The following is a 17980-nucleotide window of genomic DNA, read 5'->3' on the forward strand; positions in this document are numbered from 1 at the left end:
TCCTTGTGACTTCAGTTTTATTATTAAATAAAAAGATCCAAGTATCAAGTATTTTATCAGTACCTCAAATATGATTTATTTTGAGGATTAGTTAAAATATATATATATATATAGACATTAAATGTAAAATGTAAAAGGAGAACGAGTGCAATCAACTTTGCCACTTTGCAACCATTGTCTTTAATTCTGAAGCTTTGTGTATCCTAATGCTTTATCAATCTGGTCTGAAGGCAGTTTGAATCAGTCCAGGAAATATTTGGAAGCTAAATGCATGTTATGTTGCAAGATGTGAATATGTTAACACACCTGAACTGCTCTTGACACCATTGACCAAGCCTTTCCCCGGGTTGAGAATCTCACTCCTGGAGCCTTGGGTCTCAGACATCTTGATCAGCCTGGAGCTTCTGTCTGTGTCCTTCCTCCTGAGGGAGGCTGATCGAGGTGAGGCGGAGTCCTTGGAAGTCTGCTTCACTGGAGTTGACGACCTCTTTCTGACCTCGCCCTTACGAGCAGGGGAGGCTGACTTTGGTTTGCCCTTCCTGAGGCCCTTTGTGGTCTTGTGCTCCTTCTTAAGAAGTTTCTCTGTGCTGCTGTGGTCATTGAGAAGAGCCTCTGGATCTACCATGCACACATCTGGGTGGGGAGGGTGGGGAAGCGGGTCCTTCATCGGGGTTGGGAGGGGATCATGAGTCTTCTGAGCTGACCTTGGTGATGAAGGATGGTGACCCCCTCCAGCTCCAGATGCAGATAATTTGTCCACCGGCAGATGTTCAGCATCTTCGTCTGAGTCGAGATTTCCTTCAGCTGTTATGGATGGACACTCCTCGGTTTCTGGAGGGACGTCAGAGTCAGATTGTGAAGGCAACGACTCGCTGACTGACGTCGGAGGTGTTTCCTCTCCAGCTAATGTTACAGCCAAACCAGATGACATGCCACCGGACAGCTGTTGTGGCCCCTGTCCAGCATCTCCATGATAACTTGGAGAGTGGTGGCGCCTTTGCTTGTGCGACCTCCGTTTAACAGAGTGTTGCTCCTGATCATCCTCATCCCCTTCCTGTGAGTGGTCACTGTGGCCATCCTCCTCACCCTCGTCACTGGAGAGCTGATGAGGGCTCGGGTTGATGAATGATGGAGAAAGTTCTCCTTTGCGATGTTTATATTCACAGGAGGAGTAGCCTGGATGGGAAGCAGAGGAGGAGGTTGCTCTAGTGTCCAAATCAGAGGGACGATCAGCCTTTGCAGCTCCTTTGCTAGATGTTTCTGTGTGATAGGTATCTTTTGAGGAGGACACAGAGGTACCGTGGACACTGGCCATCCATTCCATCGCTTCCATTGCTTCCTCATCCTCTTCCTCCTCATCATCATCACCATAACCTGGAGGAGGGGCACTTGGGCAGTCCTCAGGCCTCTGTAGTAGCTCCCAATCAGATATACTGCTCTTTCTCCTGACCTCTAACCTCTCTGATGGCTTCTCCAACAAGTTTTTCTCCTCTACTCCTTCTGCCTGTCCTTTCTTACAATCTTCGGCTTTTTCACACATCTTTGGATCAGCGGTTACCTTCTCCTCTGTGGTGTCTTTGCATGTCTTTTCCTCTAATTTCCTATCCTCTATTTTCTGCTTGACTTCACTGTCTTTAGCAGTCTCTGTCTTTTCATCTTTTTCTTTTGTTTCTTTTTCAGACACCTTTGCATCTTCCTTCAAAGGTGCCATAGCTACATTTGCCTCTTCCTCTTTTAGCTCCGGTGTTTTATCCGTTTTCTCTTTGCCCTCTTCCATTTTGGACACGTCTGTTGTGGCACATGTGGTTTTGCTAGCACCACTATCACTTGGTGGAGTAACTGGGGCTGTCTGTTGAGTTATTTCCATCACCACGTCAGGTTTTGACACAGCAGAAGAAGAGGTGATGGTGACTGCCTTCGTCTCTGTCGAGTGTATGGTACTTTCTACCACATATGACTCAGTTATTGATGAAAGAGTCTCTTTTTGTTCAGCCACTTTGATTTTTTGACATTCAATGCGACATGGTAGGGTGCTGTCCTCCATTTCAATTGTATCAGGCTCCTCATCTTCCACTGACCCTTGGGACACCCTATCAGAAGAGTCAGCCCTTTTGAGGGGAGAAACATCAAAGCAAGCCTCTGATGTGGGTAAACTTTCTGACGCTTTTACAGGTTCGGTACTTTGTAGAGATGGGGCTGCAGAGAATGTTGTAATCTTAGTTTCTAGCGTAGAGAAGCTATCTGTGCTTGACTTTGTGTCTGTTTCAGGCTTTGCAGAACCACTTTGATCCCCAGTCTGTTTGGCAGTGATAGACAAGATCGGAGATGGTGGTTTGGTGTCTTCAATTTGGCCGGGCAAAGACACTTTTGTTGCAGGTTTCGTTGTCACCTCCATGTACTCATCTCTCTGAAACCCTCCAAAGCAGGAGCTTGTAGACTCAGTGGTGAATGATCGCTCGTCTTTGGCTAGAGTTACATCACAGCTTGATAACGTTGTGGAAGGTTTGTCTCCCAACTGCTGGCTCGAAGGTCCAGATGTTGTGCCTGAGGACGAGTAACTATACGATGTGGAGGAGTATGTTGAAGAAGAGTATGTTAAGGTGGTGTATGTGCAAGTTGATGAGGAAGTTTCTTCATGTTTTGCAGTGATATCTGGGGTCTGCCTCTCATCTTGACTTTCTTCATGGATGTCTCTTTGGCTGTAATATGTATCATGGCTTACCTTGGATAGCTGGGAGGCATCTGAGAGCACATCCTCCTTCAATTCTACTTGACTCTCCTCACTGTCAAAATGCTCAGAATAACCTCCAGATCTGCTCTGTCCGATATCGGCATAGCTGCCTCTTAATGGAGGGGAGGAACTAGATGTAGCCTTGGCCATGGACTCTGAATTGTCAGGTGGCAAAAAGATGCCTGTTATGCTGCTTGTGGACATTGATTGAGAAGTTTCCTTTGTCAAAAAACTTAGCGATGGAGACACTTTGTCTTCATCTCCTTTTTTCGACTCTTGTACTTGAGCAGAGGTAAAATCCTCTGCTGATGACAACCTTCTCTTTGTGGTTTGTTCAGGAGACAAATTAATTTTGTCTGTGTCCTCTGCTTTTTTCGTTTCGGGAAGTTTTGGGACATCTGCTGAGGTGAAACTGCTTTCGTCCATTTTGTAAGCACTTTGGTCTGGTGACAGAGATGTTTTACCTAGATCTTCACTTCTTGTCTCAGGAAGCTTGGATGTGGCTGTATCACTAGCTGTATCATCTTCTTTGAGTGATTTTATTTCTGGAGATGGTGGTTTCTTACTCATGTCCATCTTGTGTGTTTCTGTTACTTTAGAAGCTGAGGCATCATCAGGTGTTGGTTTAAAGACTGTTTCCTCTTTAAGCAAGCTTGATTCAGGCAACTGAAACTTTTTATTGGAGTCTTCTACTTCTGCTAACATAGCACCATCATCAGAGCTACGTCTGCACATTTCTTTTTCAGACTGTTCTCTGGCACCCTTTTCCATATCTATATCACTTAACTCCTCCTCTTCTTCTTCCTCCTCGTCCTCATCTTCGTCTTCATCATCATCAACATTGAAATCTTCCCCCTCTACAAGTAACCTTTTATCTATTAGACTCTCTTTTGCTTCAGGAAAGTCTAACACGGATTTACAAGTGGCAGAGCTGCTAATTTGACTATTGTCAGATGCCAAAACGTTATCATCTATTCCATGTCCTAAAAATGTGGGAGCAGTTGCAGTCCTTGAATCACTTGAAGTTGCTTCTTTCTCTAAAGGTAATGCTTGTTGAGGTAAAATGTCTTTTTCTGCAGGTGAATGCCGACCAGATGAAGATCCCTCTCTTTCATGATCAGAAGACTCCACTTTGTCTTTAAGTGATTCAGCAGATTTTTCTTTCTCTTTTTCTGTTGTTCTCTTTTCAGTGAATTCTCCAAAAGCTACAGGAGTAGTTGAAACTTGGGGACCAAGATCTGATTGGCTCCATGGCGGAGAGGGTGTTTCTTGTCTTAATGAGGGGCCTGCTGATTGAACAGCACTGGTAGAAACCTTATCAGTTTCTCCTGTTGCCCCAGTTTGAGCTGCTGCAGCACCTTCGGTCATATAATCTTTTTCTTTCTCTGATTTCTCAGGTTTGTCCTCTTTGGTACTGAAAGAATACGACTCAGCAGCCTGGGACATTTTGTTATCTTGCATTTCTATGGATGAAAAGCTTTTGTCAACATAAGGTGTATCTGGTCTTTCTTCTCTCTCCCTCTCTTCCTCCTGGCCTTTCTCTCTGTCTTCAAATTTAGGTGAGGCACTTTGGCTGTGGTGGCTGCTCCTCTCACTCTCTGTGAGGGACACTGGGCTGTAGTCGACCCTGCTAAAGGACAGAGGCTCTTCTTTGTATTGATCATCCAGGAGAAACATGGTTCCTCCAGCCTCTGTCTGGCTTGTTCTTCTGTTATCATCAATACCCATATCAGAGGCATCAAAACCTAAAGAAACCTCACTTTCTTCTCTAGAGTCCAAGTCATGATCCTTTGGAATGGGCTTTTCATATGGATCATATTTGGACGCACCAAAGGTTTGCTTTTCATCTCCGAGGCTTCCACTTACCACTTCCTTCTCTGTGGCCATTTTATCAACACTTTCCATTTTTGCAGTGTCTGATTTTACAACTTCAGTGTGGCTGGCATCCACAGAATCTTTGTCCAGCATAAAATATGAACAGGGTTGTGATAATCCTGGAGAAGCCACCTCTCGCTCTCCTTCCATCTCCCGCTCTGCTTCCTTTTCTGGTTTTTCATCCAGCTTTGTCTTTTCTGTAGCACCAAGTCCTGAGCTTGCCTGAGACGGTATCTGTTTCTCTTGTGGTGACTCGTCCACACTGGATTGGCTCTCAGTGCTTGAAAGCGTACAACTCCTGTGTTGACTGTCAGCGCTTGATACTGTTGACAACACAGGCTTTTTGTCAGTAGAGTCTGACAGAACCTCTGCTTTAGCTGCTGAGATGGCTGAAGCTGTTTCTTGTTTTGGAATAGAGGTTGTCTCTTCTTTTGATGTGACAACATCAAAGGAGGGCTCTGGCTTGGCAAGTGGCGCAGGTGTGGTTTCTGCAACATCTTTTCCTGCTTCAGGTGAAAGTCTGGATTCCTCTTTGCCAAACTCTTTGACATCTTCATCAATAGAAGGCTCCTGCATTGTAAGTGTTGGTATAATCACTGTGGTCTGTTCTGATGTTGGTGGTTTAGTTTGGTCACTTGTCTCTATAGTTCGGGATGAGGGCAGACCTGCAGAGGAGATGTCATGTTCTGATTTTCTTGGCTCCACTGACAAAGGTCTGGAGCCTGCTCCTCCCATACAAATGTCCTCCTCCTCTTCATCTTCCCTGTCTTCATCGGATGACTGAACGACAAATGCAGGTTTGTAATCTGACTTGGACACCGTTGCTGCTTCTCCTATTTCTGTCTGTGCGGGTTGTTTAATGGCTTTGTCCATGTCTTTCTCTTGTAATTCCTCTCGCTCCCATTTCTCCTCTTTGGTGTGGTCTGCATCAGAGGGGTCATACTTTTCTTTCTCTGTGATCTCATCTGTCTTTGTACAAGCAACATCCTTTTCTTTAATCATTTTTTCATCCTCCTCCTCTGGTTTTGTCTTTTCATCTTTGATGTCTTCAGTCCCATATGTATATTCTTTTTCTTGTTCTTTTTCCATTTTCTGTTCTTTGCTTAGTTCAGCAACGTGTGCATCATCTTTTTCTTTCTCCATTTTCTCTTCTTGACTAATAATGACCTTTGCTTCCTTATCTTGCTCCTTTGTCCCCTCCTGGATGTGGCTGGGAGACACACAAATGTCTTTCACTGGTTTCAGGTCTTCACTTGATGTAGTTACAGAAGTGTCTTGCTGCGTTTCTATTGATGTAGCTCCAAAAGTTTCCTTTCCTTTCTGACTTTCAGTAAGCTTATCAGATGTTTCCTCATGTATATGCTGATCACTAACTTCACAAATATCCTTTGTAGTTTTCTCCTCTTCAGAGGTTTGACTCACAGGAAGATCTACCTCTTTTTCATCCTTCTTAGGATAATCGTCTTTCTCTTTGTTTTCATCTTTGATGCTAAATGTTGGAGTGTAAATCTCCTTCTCTGTCTCCTGTTTGATAGAGTCACCACTGTCCTGTTGGACTACATCTTTCTTTCCCCCCTCGATGATTTCAACTTTTGGTGGCTCTTTCTCCTTCGTGTCCTCGGGTTGCTCAACACTGGTGTCCTTAATTTCCTCCAAAATGGGTTCGTGGTCAGATATACCACTCTTTACCTCCTCTTTAAACTCCTCCATTTTTATCTGTTTTTCAGAAATGTCACTTTTTTCAACCTCCTTGTCATCCTTCATGGTTTTGACAGAAGTGTCATCTATGTTATTTTCCTTCTGCTCCTTAATGGATACAGAATCAGTAATATCACTCTTTTCTTTATCTTTTTCCATTTCTTCCTCTTTAACCTTAATTTCTGTTTCATAAATTTCATCCTTGATGATTTCTTTTGTCTCCTCCTTGATGAGTTTTACATCAGAAGTAACATCTGTCAACTCTGCCTTTTCCACATCTCCAAGAGGTTTTACATCACCAGTGTCTTTGCTTTCCTCCTCCTTGGCAGGTGTGATACCAGAAATTTCCTCCTTAATTGTTACTGTATCTTTATCTTCCTTGATGGGTTTGATAGTAACACTATGATCCTGAATTGAAACTTCTTCCTCCTTGGATGGTTTCACAGTGATAGTTTCCTCCTTATCTACTGCTTTCTCCTTTTCTTCTTCTATCGTTGATTTAGTGGCACAAATATCTTTGCTGATTTCTTTTTCCTTTTCGTCTTGTGTGGTAGGTTTAACAACAAAAATGTCCTCCTTTGTGGTTGTTTCGTCCTTGGATGTTTTGACAGCGGAAATATCTTTGCTCACCATTACATCCTCTTCCTCAATCTGGGCAGGTTTGACAGGAAGAGGAACATCTTTGTCTTTATTTGTTTCTGTTTGCCCCTTTTCTTCCTCCATGACTGGTTTGACAACATCCTTAAGTATCTCCTTTGCTTCTACCATGGTTGATGTGGCAGAGAAATCATCTTTACATACTATAACATGCTCTTCCTCCACCTTGGTAAGTTTGATGGCAGCAGTATCCTCTTTACTTTCCTCTTGTTCCTTTTCTTCTCCAACTGTTGGTTTAGCAGCAGAAGTATCTTCCTTACAGGGCAGTTTATCTTTTTCCTCTGCCATGGTAAGTTTTATAGCAGCAGTCTCATGTATACTTGTGTCTTCCTTCTTGTCTTCTTCTACAGTAGATTTGAAGATGTAATCTTCGCTTGTTGTAACATCTTTATCCTGCTCCCCGGAGAGTTTGGTGTCATCATCTTTGCTTGTCTCTTTTTCTTTTTCTTGGTCGGTGGTTGGCTTTGTAGCAAGAATCTCATCTTTACTCACTGTTACATCCTTTTCCTCCACCTTGGTGAGGCTGATGGTTGAGATAACATCTTGTCCCTTTTCTTCTTTTACGGTAATGGCAGACGTATCGCCCTTACTAATAATTTCTTCTTTGGTGAGTTTAGCAACAATGATGTCACCAATCTCTTTCTCATTTTCTCTCTGGTCATCTGTAAAGAGCTTGGTAGCAGAAGAATCTACCTTTTCCATCTCTTTTTCTTCTTTCTTATCATCGCTCACTTTGATATCAGATGTTTCTGTCACCTTTTTCTCCTCATCTTTAGTAGGCTCAATAATGGACACATCATCTTTCTTTGACTCTATCTCCATCTCATCTTTAACAGGCTTGATATCTATAGCATGGACCTGTTTAGTTTCTTTCTCTTCAGTCTTTATATGGCTCATATCAAAAGTATAACTCTCTTCTGTCTCTTTCTCTTCAGTCTTTATATGGCTCATATCAAAAGTATAACTCTCTTCTGTCTCTTTCTTCTCCTCTTTCAAAATCTTACTATCAGATACATCATCCTTTTTAACCCCTGTCTCAGCAACCTCACCTTTGGGTTTGAGATCAAAATCATCGTCATGTTTTTTATCTTCCTGCTTCTGCTCACATTTGATTTGTTTGGCCTCAGAAGCAACAATTTCCATCTCTGCTTCTATAGTAGTTTTGACTTCAGGAGAGTAGTCTTTCTCAGGCTCTTTCTGTTCATCTTTAATGACTTTCTCAACAGTGATAATGTCTGTTGCAATTTGCTCTTCTTTGATAGGTTTAGTATCAGAGGTATCATCCTTTACTGCCTCTTTCTCGGCTTTTTCATCTGTGATGGATTTAACAGCAGAAACGTCTTCCTGGATGACAGATTTCGGTTTCTGCTCATCCATGATTTGTACGACATCGGAGGTATCGTCCTTTTCTTTCTCCTGTTCCACCATGACAGTTTTAACTGCAGGTGTATCACCATGATCATCGTCATCATCCTTCTTGTCATCATCCTTCTTGCCATCATCGTCATCCAGGAAACGACTCTCCTTCTCTGGAAATGTATCTGGAACAGGTACTTTATGTTCTTTCTGTTTGAACCCTTCATCAACCTCTTCATCACTTTGTCCAGATGAGATAAGGGAATCCCTTCCTAACACAGGTGGCTGAACTCCTGCAACAACAGGGATTGCTTCTGCCTGTTTGCCTTCATCTTTTAGCAATGATGAAGTGTCTTTTTCTGTCTCTATCATTGGAACCTCTTTAATGTCCTTCTCAAATGATTTGTCCAAAGATGTTGAAACATCTTCTTCCTGCTGATCTGCTTTCTTTTTTTCAACATCTTTTTGCGTCTCTGTTTCTGCTTCATCTTTCTTTTTAGTTGTGTCTTCAGATGCTGTGACTACATCGAGGAGCTTTTCTTGCTTTTGCAGCTCCAAATCAGGGAAGACCTTCATCTTGTCTTCCACTGGCGACTGACGAAGTGGAGAGTGAGATGCACTTGGTGGTCCTGACTGTGGAGGGGAGGCCATTTTTACAGTGATATCATCTGGACTGAAGCAGCGCTCTTCACTCTCTGAAGTTACTGAGTCGGAGCCAAAAGGTCTAGTAGGCACAACAGATGACATTTCTTTAGATGCAATTACATCTATATTTTCCTCTTCAACTGGTAGGTGAGCTGGTTTGGTGTCTTGTATTGACATTGAAACTGGAGACACTGAGCCAGCCAGCTTATCGCTATCTCTCTCTTTTTCCTGTAATAATTGGGATAAAGCATAGCCCTCTTGGAGTTTTTCAAGTGAAATGTCAACATTAGGAGTTTGGTCTTCTTCCTCCTCTTCTTCTTCCTCCTCCTCCTCATCGTGAGCATCAGGAGCTTTAGCCCCCACTTTTACTTCTGCAACAGGAAGTTGTAAGTCCTCAGCAGGAGACTTGGATTGTTTGTCATCTTCTAAAGAAGGCGGTGAAAGAGTTCCTGCAGAGTGTGGCTGCTCTTTGCTTTGGGTAGTGTCAGGTGGTGTTGAAAGGTTAATGGGGGTTTTGGGTGGTTCTTCAGCTGGGGTCGCTGTGACGGATGCCACAGATTGGTCTTCAGCGATAGAAGTAGGGAAGGACGACACTTTGTCATACTCTGTGATGGACGTTGCAGAAGACACATGCTCCTCTTCTGCCAGAGGAGCAGTGATGATGTTGGTAAACACTGATACTTGCTCCTGCACACCTGGGATAAAACTTTTCTCAGTCATAGCCGCAGCTTGAATCTCCCTCATGCCGTGAATGTTTACAAATGATTCGGTCTGGTCTGGAACAGAGATGTCATAGGCACCAACATCGTATTGAAGATGTGGAATCCTCTCCTCTGCCTCCTCATGAATCTCCTCATCAGAGATGGTCTGTTCTGTCTCAGAGTAGCCAGGGATGGTCTCGTCTTGGATATAGGAGATGGGTTCAGCTGCAGCGGCTCCTTGAGCTACTGAGGTTATGGGAGCTGTGGCCCCTCCAACATGTGACAGGTAGCCCTCCTCCTCTTCTTCTTCTTCATCTTTGGATGCAGTCAGAATTTCAGTGACCATTTGCTCTTCAGCTGCATCTTCAGGTTTGACTTTGATCTCTTCGTCTGCTATTACATCTAAATCTTCTACCTCCTCCAGTTCAGCTTTCTCCACTGCTTCCTCTTCCTCTTCGGAGGGAGTCATTTGTAGCTCTTCTTTTGTCACAACCATAGCTGAGAGATTTTCTGATTTCTCCATTTCTTCTATCTCATGTTTCCTGTCAAGTCCATCGTCCTTTGCCTCCTTCCATTTTGATTCATCTTCCTCTTCACCTATTCCCATATCTTCTTCCTCCTCTTCTTCTGTTTTCTTTTCAGCAGCTGGGGCTTCTTCTTCCTCCTCCTCCTCTTCCTCATCCTGAGTTGCTGCTCCCTCATCCTCAAACTTTTGCGCATCTTCAATTTCTCTGTCTTGTGTTGACTCTTTGTCTTCAGCTTCAGCTTCTGGAGCTGAGGCTTCCTTTTCTGTAAGCTCTGTGTCAGGTGGAATTTCAGAAGTAGTTTCTTGTGCCTTCTGGTTCTCTTGGGGAAGGCTTTGTGCTGTTGGCTCCAATGAAACCTTGTCACTGTCTGGTGGCTCTGCTGATACAGCTACGTCATCCTTTTTCAGTGTGTCAAAATCCTTGGTGAGGTCTTCAGGAGTTGAGGGAGCAGATATGCCCTCAACAGCTACATTCTCTGTTGGTTCAGGTTGAATAGTTTCAGGTTTTGGCTCCTCTTTCTTCGGTTCAGCAGTTTCAGCAGGTTCTGCCTTTGCCGCTTTGATTTTTCCAGTCTTGGCTTTACTTGACACTTTAGCTTTATGTAATGTCTTCCTGACTTCTGGTGTAAGTGGTTTTAGGTCAGGCTTTGTAATTTTTCTCAGCTCAGGTTTGGATGAGTCCTTCTTTTTGTCCTCTTTGGACTTGACCTCCTTCTTTTCATCTTTTTTAGCGGAGTCGTCTTTCTTTATTTTCTTGATCTCTTTCTTTTCCTTGTCCTTTTTCTCATCCATTTTTGACACCCTTTCTTTAGGGTGCTTTTTTAAGGATTTTTCTTTCAAGAGTTTTTTCTTTTCTGGCACATCAGTTTTAGATTTTATAGTCTTAGTAGGCTTTTTCTCCTCTTTTTTCTCTGATATATTTTCTTTCACAGAGTCACTCTTTGCCTCTGTGGCGGCCGACACGTCATCTTGTCCTTCAGTTTCTTTCTTTGGAGCCTTTGCGGTAGTCTTCGGGGAGGACTTGAGACTCTCTTTGCTATCGGTTCTTTGTTTTAACTTGGTTTGTTTTATAACAGAGGGTGGAGCTCCTGAGGCAATGTCCTTTTGTGTGGCTACAGGATAGCGCAAGAAGTCAAGGTGCTTTAATTTTTCTAGCCCCTCTAGGATCTTGTTTTGTGGTGCATTCCCAGGGAACAGCACTCTGACGATCTTTTCTGCAGGGTTGGCAGGAAGCCAGACGACTAAGGCTGTAACTGATGTAAGGTAGGGCACAGATATTTCTCCTTCTTTCCCATTGGGCAGCACAATACCAGTTTTGGCCTTGCTGTTGCCAGCCCACTTCTGCATTAAAAATTGCATCTCTTTACTGTCTTTGACAGGGTTGAGAATATACATGTCTAACCTGCCCACTCCCATCTTGTGGAACAGAGTAATGGGCTCAATGGTGTTGCTGACCACTCGACAGAGAGGCTCCGGCTTGATTCCTAGTTTGTTAAGGTACTGCAAAGTCAACGAGGCCTCTTCGATGCTGCGTTTCACTTTAAGATTAGACTCTGGCATACGGAGCTTCTCTGGCACGTTGAAGAATACCACACCTAGTTCAGGAGAGATCAGGTTCTTCATCCAGTCACTATAGTTGGTAGAGCCTTGAGACTGCTCCTCCTCCTGTTCTGCTATCTTCCTCTGAAGCAGCCCATTGATACCTGGGAGATTGTCAGCGCCAATGTGTGTGAGTAGAATCGAGTCAATGCGGTCCAAGTGACGAACAAGCTTCCAGAAGCATGATTTTCGCTCAGAGCCTCCATCCACTAAGATGTTGAAGCCATTAACAGCAAAGAGAGCAGAGTCTCCTCGTCCACCGGGAAAGATGTAGCAACATGGCTTGGACAGTTTCAGGAAGCCTCCTGAAGTAGGTGGCTCCAGGAGGTCAAAAGGTGAAGGGACGTCAACTGTCTCAGAGATATACTCTGTGAACTCGGTGACGCCCTCCATCTTGGGGAGAACAGGCTCAGGGTTTAGTTTGTATTCCAGGAACTCCCGCAGGGTCTGATGCTGTCCCAGGGAGCTCCAGCCCACCTCCCCGCGGCAGGACACAGTAAGTGTAGCCTGCTGCTTGGGGGCTGTTGTGCCCAATAATTCACTGACCTGCCGGAGGACACACATCAGTCAGTGATGAATGAATAAATTTGTAGATGTGTTGTAAAGATATACAATACTAAATATGTACCTAGCCTTTTATATTCTATATATACTATTGTAATGCACGCTAACACGTTCATAAATGTCATAAAAAGCTTTAAAATACTGTATAATTGTACCGTATGCATTTTTCAGAAAATATTAGTTTTGACTCACCCCAGGATCAGCAAAAACACGAGAAAAGGTCTGGTAGGTGAAAACCCCAGTTTGAAGAAGAAGGCCACCGTGATCTGAGCTCTGGCCACTCAAAACCAGAAGCTTGTGTCCTGCTGAGTCTGTGACTAGAGACTGGATCTGGGACACACACAAAGAGAGAAAGGGAGACAGAGGACAGTTAAAGGACAGACAACATTACCAAGATAGAGAGAAATACTCTAATAAAGTCACTAATAAAGGAAGATACCCTTTACTTGTGTTAAGGTTAAATCTAACAGACACAAAAGTCACCAGTCTTTTTGTTATTGGAGCTCCATAACAAATGTGGAGGTGATTTGCTGGGTATCTAATCTCAAAAGTTCTTCTGTACTGACTGATGTGTCCATAGCACCTGGTATTGAAAACTGTCAAATACAAAAAGCAGGCATTGAATGCCTGGCTGTCTTTAATAAGATAGATCCTGATTAATAATTATAGTAATAGTAATTCTGCCTATTTTAGACTGTACTTCATTCTGGAAAAGTTGTAAAATGTGGAGGTAATTTAGAAATGGTGTCTCCGTTACATACTTAATCCACAAGAAAGCACTGACAGGTTTATTTTTTGACTATAAAATGTTCTGCTCAGTCCATATCTTGGTCTTGGATTTGTTGGGCAAAAGAAAACATAATAATTTTGGTATCATTCTCAAAATTTGCCCAGCCTTCAACAGAACTAACAGGTAAATGTGTCAGTCAGAGGAGAAGGAACATGCAGCCAGCACTGACATATACCATGTTGATATTACCTCTGATACAACAGTGTCTTCTGAAGGGTTGACAAGCACCACAGTCTCTAGGACATCACTTCTGTGGTGAAGAGTTCTTTGCCCTGTAGGTGAGATTAAAAACATGATTTTAATCCTTTATTAATAAAGTATTTAAGTCTGGGATTGAACTCCATCAAGGCCTGAAGGTTGGACAAGGTAAACATGTTGACCAACACTGTAGCCAGACGCTGAGCCGTCTGGCCTAAAGACATCCTGCTGGACGACGTCCAGACCTAATTTGGAAAACCTCTTTGAGATTTACCATACTGCATACAGCATCGTATGTGGGGCAATCACTATATAGAGACAGGCAACCCACTTGTGCATCAACGCAAGAACAAAAGTTGGAATAGGAAATAGGTCACTGATGTTTGTTGGGGGAAGTTTAAAGCCACAACACACACTAAGTTGAGACCAGTATTTACCATGGATACTAGGTATTATGCTTTTCTATTACTTGACCTCTGGCCTAAGACAGAAATACAGCCACTAGCAATGTGGTGCTGGTTGTAAGGAGTCCGATTTTCACATGCCAGGAACATTAAAAGACAAAACTAAAAACCATCTTGTGATGGGATCACACCAGCATTTCCTGTTAACATGTTGACGTTCCAACCCGTAAGTACTCAGCGGTCATTACTACATTATCCATCATCTTCATCATACATGGAACTTGGCCTTTATTTTGATCTCAACTACACACCTGTACAGTTTTGTGACTGCATCTTGCGCATTTGCGGCGCTATCATTTCGACAAAATTTGTCCACAGACATATAAACACCTGCCAAAATACTATAGTTCCTGCTACAGTAGGTTTCTCCGGGACCACATTTGCCATGATGACACACACACAGACTCACAAGGTAACTACAATGCCAGCCACATGCTGTGGCAGCTGATAACAATTCTGTGAGTGAAAACAATAATGCATGGAAATACACAAACAAAAACCTGAGCATTGAAGAGCACATTCCCATACATCCTGAATATTCATCATATTATGCGTCAGCATTTAATTCCACTCAGCGATGATGTTAAGCTTTTAATTCCCCTTTGTTTCAGCACAGATGCAGGGTCTAATATTAGCGATGTCTAATAATAGAAGGATCTCAGTGACTCCACCATCCACTGAGATCTTAAGTGCATCCCTTGAGTTTGCAGTGCTTTGCCATCTTTTTAGGATCTGGGCTGTCAACATGTGTTGTCCATGAAAAACCTCTGATGATAAATGCGATAAATCATTCTCAGCTTCAGATACTGTGATGGTTTAAGGACTGTGACATTATGAAATTATTAAGGAGTCATGACAGTTAAGATGCATGAGTTTGAATTAAATTGATAAGAAAAGTAATTTCACACAGTAAAGAAATTATTCAGCTTTTTATCAATAAGGTAATCAGAGCAGTACTTATAAGTCTAGACCATCTGTGAGTCAAAGGAAGAAGCACTCAATAAGTAGCTGTCATATTGCAGATGGCAATCACAGCCCTAGTAACTGCTTTCAGCAGATGATTGTATTTTATGCTTTCTTATTCTTTATTGAACTAAATTGCGTTAACATTATGACAGTGATGAAACTGACTGAACTGACTCAACCACATTTTAACGTTATAAAGGAATGTCGGGAGATTTTTCTCCTCTCTTGGAGATCATAAAACTTTTAGTTGGCTTTTGGAAACTTATCTTGCATATAGGAAAGGTTGCATCTCAAACTTCCAGCAGCAGCACAGAATAAATAGAAATAGAACTAAAAAGCTGATCCATATATTCATAATTATATATTATACTACATTACTATGTAATACATTTTTGTCAGGTCTACCCAAAAAAGCTTTTTGTCACAAGATGACTACAAAAACTACAACTCATCATCTGCGGACCATAAATGTTCATAGGGATCCAATAAGATATTCAGTCAAGACTAAATGTGAATTTGAAATATATATAACAAATAACCTGTTTGAATTCTTCTATGCAACCTGTGAAGCACTGTATTGCCACTGTGTGTGAAAAGTGCTACAGTATATAAATATAACTGTCTTGGCTTGTGAATTTGAGCAGCAATAACCATGGCTTAGCAGACATTGAGACGAGTGCCACAATAAATCAGAAAAAGAAGGTTTAAGATATCAATACTGCCACAGTAAAAAAAAAACATGAACCCTGTGAACCTTGCCGATTGATTGTACAAAGAAAGAAGGGAGAGAAAATCAAGCACAATAAATGGAGAAATGACATTAAAAAGGTTAGAATAATAAAATGATGTCGGTATGCCTATAAAGTGAAGGCATATTCACAAATGCCTACAGTGCATTAAACAGGAATTTATAAATATCAAACAAACATTCAGAGCGCATCAAACTAGAGGATGTGGCTCCCTCTGTTGATGTTACCATAGCAACACACTGCCATATGCTTTCCCCCCCCTGCAGACACACTGCAGTTACCGTCAGTAATGTGAGACAGAAAATTATTTTTACTCAACTGAAGCCTGCGTGGAGCGAGTCAGGAGAGGTGACTGAAGGATTTTGTTGATGGACGGAGAACGATGATACCCGTCACTGTTCAAGTGAACCTGCTGGTACAGCAGTCAGGAGGAGTTCTAACACTTCAGCAGATCTGCCCACAGACATGTCCGGTTTCACAGTGCGATGACTATGCTGCGAGGGTGAGCAATGATTTGCAAGTTTTGCTTTGATACTTCCAACGCTGACAAGAGCAACACACAACACTCAGGCAACGATACGCTGGAGACACCTGCGTCAACCAGCTATGGTATGAATTTGTAAATCCACTCTCAGAGGAATGAAGCCCAGAGAGACAGGGTGTCCCTTTGACCTCCTGATGTGCTTGTCTCAGGTGAAACAAAGGAGAAGAGGCTGCATTAGCTGCTGATGGCTGCCTGCAGGGTGACTGCTCGCTGACACTGCAGACTGGTACAATGTGATACTACAACAACAAAGACACTCTAAGTCAGTCTGAACACTGCTGTCCCCCCCCCAGGGGTTCAGAGAACATCAACAATGCAGAGCGCCAAAGAGGGCTGTCACTACCAATACATGCTGGAGGTCTCTCAGATCAAGTTCGCTTTCACTCCCAAACGCAGCTAATGGATGGGAATCTGTGTAAGTGACATTAGTGCACAGAGACAAAATGCTATTTTGTGAATTAATATACAATCTAAAAGAACAGTGATTTGTTTCAGACATTTATCTGAAACTATTACGATAGTTGATTAATGTCTTAAGTCATTCGTTAAGTAAAAAATCGGTTCACCAAATGTTTACATTTGCTGTTCATTTTGTCTTAGCTTTTTGTGATGTTTTATGAGGTAATATAGACCAAACAATTATTTAAAAGTACACTGTGTAGAAATGGCATCTAGGTGTGTAGTTGCGGACCACAGGGTCATTTACCAAAAAAAGGTTTTCACCCAACCTGAAGCAACGTTTAATCTTAGCATTTAATTAGTTTGTGTGAGATGATCCACACCCTCCATGGAGGTGTTTTGAACTGCACTTCTAATAAAAACCTACTTATTGTAGCTGCAGAGACAGACTGGTGTTTCTGAGAGAATATCAGAGTGATGAAACACAAACTGAGAAGTCAACTGAGGTTGGTTAAGGACTCTGAGTTAAGTCATCCCTTCCACTGAAGAGAAAATAATTGTTTACATTTGTATTTTCTCTTTTATCGGTTGTACTTTTTACTGGATCTTTGGCCAAATACGGCAGTGTTATATACTGTTAAAAAAAACTTGGGTCATTGTCAGATGTGGGTGTTTTGTTTTATCACAGCCTGTATTTGTGTTACTTTTCAGCACTAATACGTTGTGTTAGTATGTGTTTTAATTAATTTATGCAGTGAAATGTTGCGTGTAGTAGTATTTTACATAGACATAAATGTACCTCAGGACTCCACATTTAAAAGGCCGCAGTGAACACATCTAGTAAGAAAACTAATTTATTTTATAATGTATAAACATTGTATATCTTGTATCTGTTACATTTCATAAAAGCCTCTGAGTGAAATATTTAAATCTACTCTAACATTTTTTATTATGTGAGGCAGAAACACAATGATAAAATAAATTTGAATCTGAAAACTTAAGGTTCTTAGTACAACTTTACACAACCACACCATTTAAAAAGTCATATGAATCTTTCTTGTGTGGTGCTGACAGATGTGATATTTATGTACTTATAAAAATGACAAATGTGCTCAGCCTAAAGAAAGTGAAAGTCAAACGGGGAAGACTGATGGATTTTTCAGTGACTTCAGTCACGGTGGGAATCGACTTATCGCTGCAGTGCGTCAGACGTGCCTTCATTAAACACATCTCTTACAAGTCCGCACACCACCATGTCAGCCTTTTTTTTGTCTGTGTCCTCTAGGCTAGAATCCATGCAGAAGCAAGAAAACAAATATATACCTTTTGTTAAAGGAAAATTCAGAGTAGAGCTCTTTAAAAACTCAACAATCAACAATACTAGTTCCAGGCAAAAAAAGAGTTTTTAGGTTTGTGTGTCTATACAGCAGAACAGTGCATATTACTTTAAATAACACAGTCACTGCTGGATAAAGTAACTAACACAAAGAAAACTGATAAACAACGATAACCATACCA

General features: G+C 42.1%; 1 protein-coding gene across 1 annotated transcript in view; it reads right to left on the reverse strand.

Annotated features, from left to right (window-relative positions):
- Window positions 1–17980, reverse strand: part of map1ab (microtubule-associated protein 1Ab) — a 77805-nt gene that overhangs the window by 5368 nt on the left and 54457 nt on the right. Inside the window, exons 3-5 of the mRNA XM_035664799.1 lie at window positions 13332–13414; window positions 12545–12682; window positions 307–12334 (exon numbers count right to left, since the gene is read on the reverse strand). Of these exons, the coding sequence (XP_035520692.1) occupies window positions 307–12334; window positions 12545–12682; window positions 13332–13414 (12249 nt within the window). The remainder of the gene's footprint in view (window positions 1–306; window positions 12335–12544; window positions 12683–13331; window positions 13415–17980) is intronic.

The sequence above is a fragment of the Morone saxatilis genome, unplaced genomic scaffold (assembly GCF_004916995.1).
Source record: "Morone saxatilis isolate NCDOM2014 unplaced genomic scaffold, NCSU_SB_2.0 Contig2, whole genome shotgun sequence".
Classification (NCBI taxonomy): Eukaryota; Metazoa; Chordata; class Actinopteri; family Moronidae; genus Morone; species Morone saxatilis.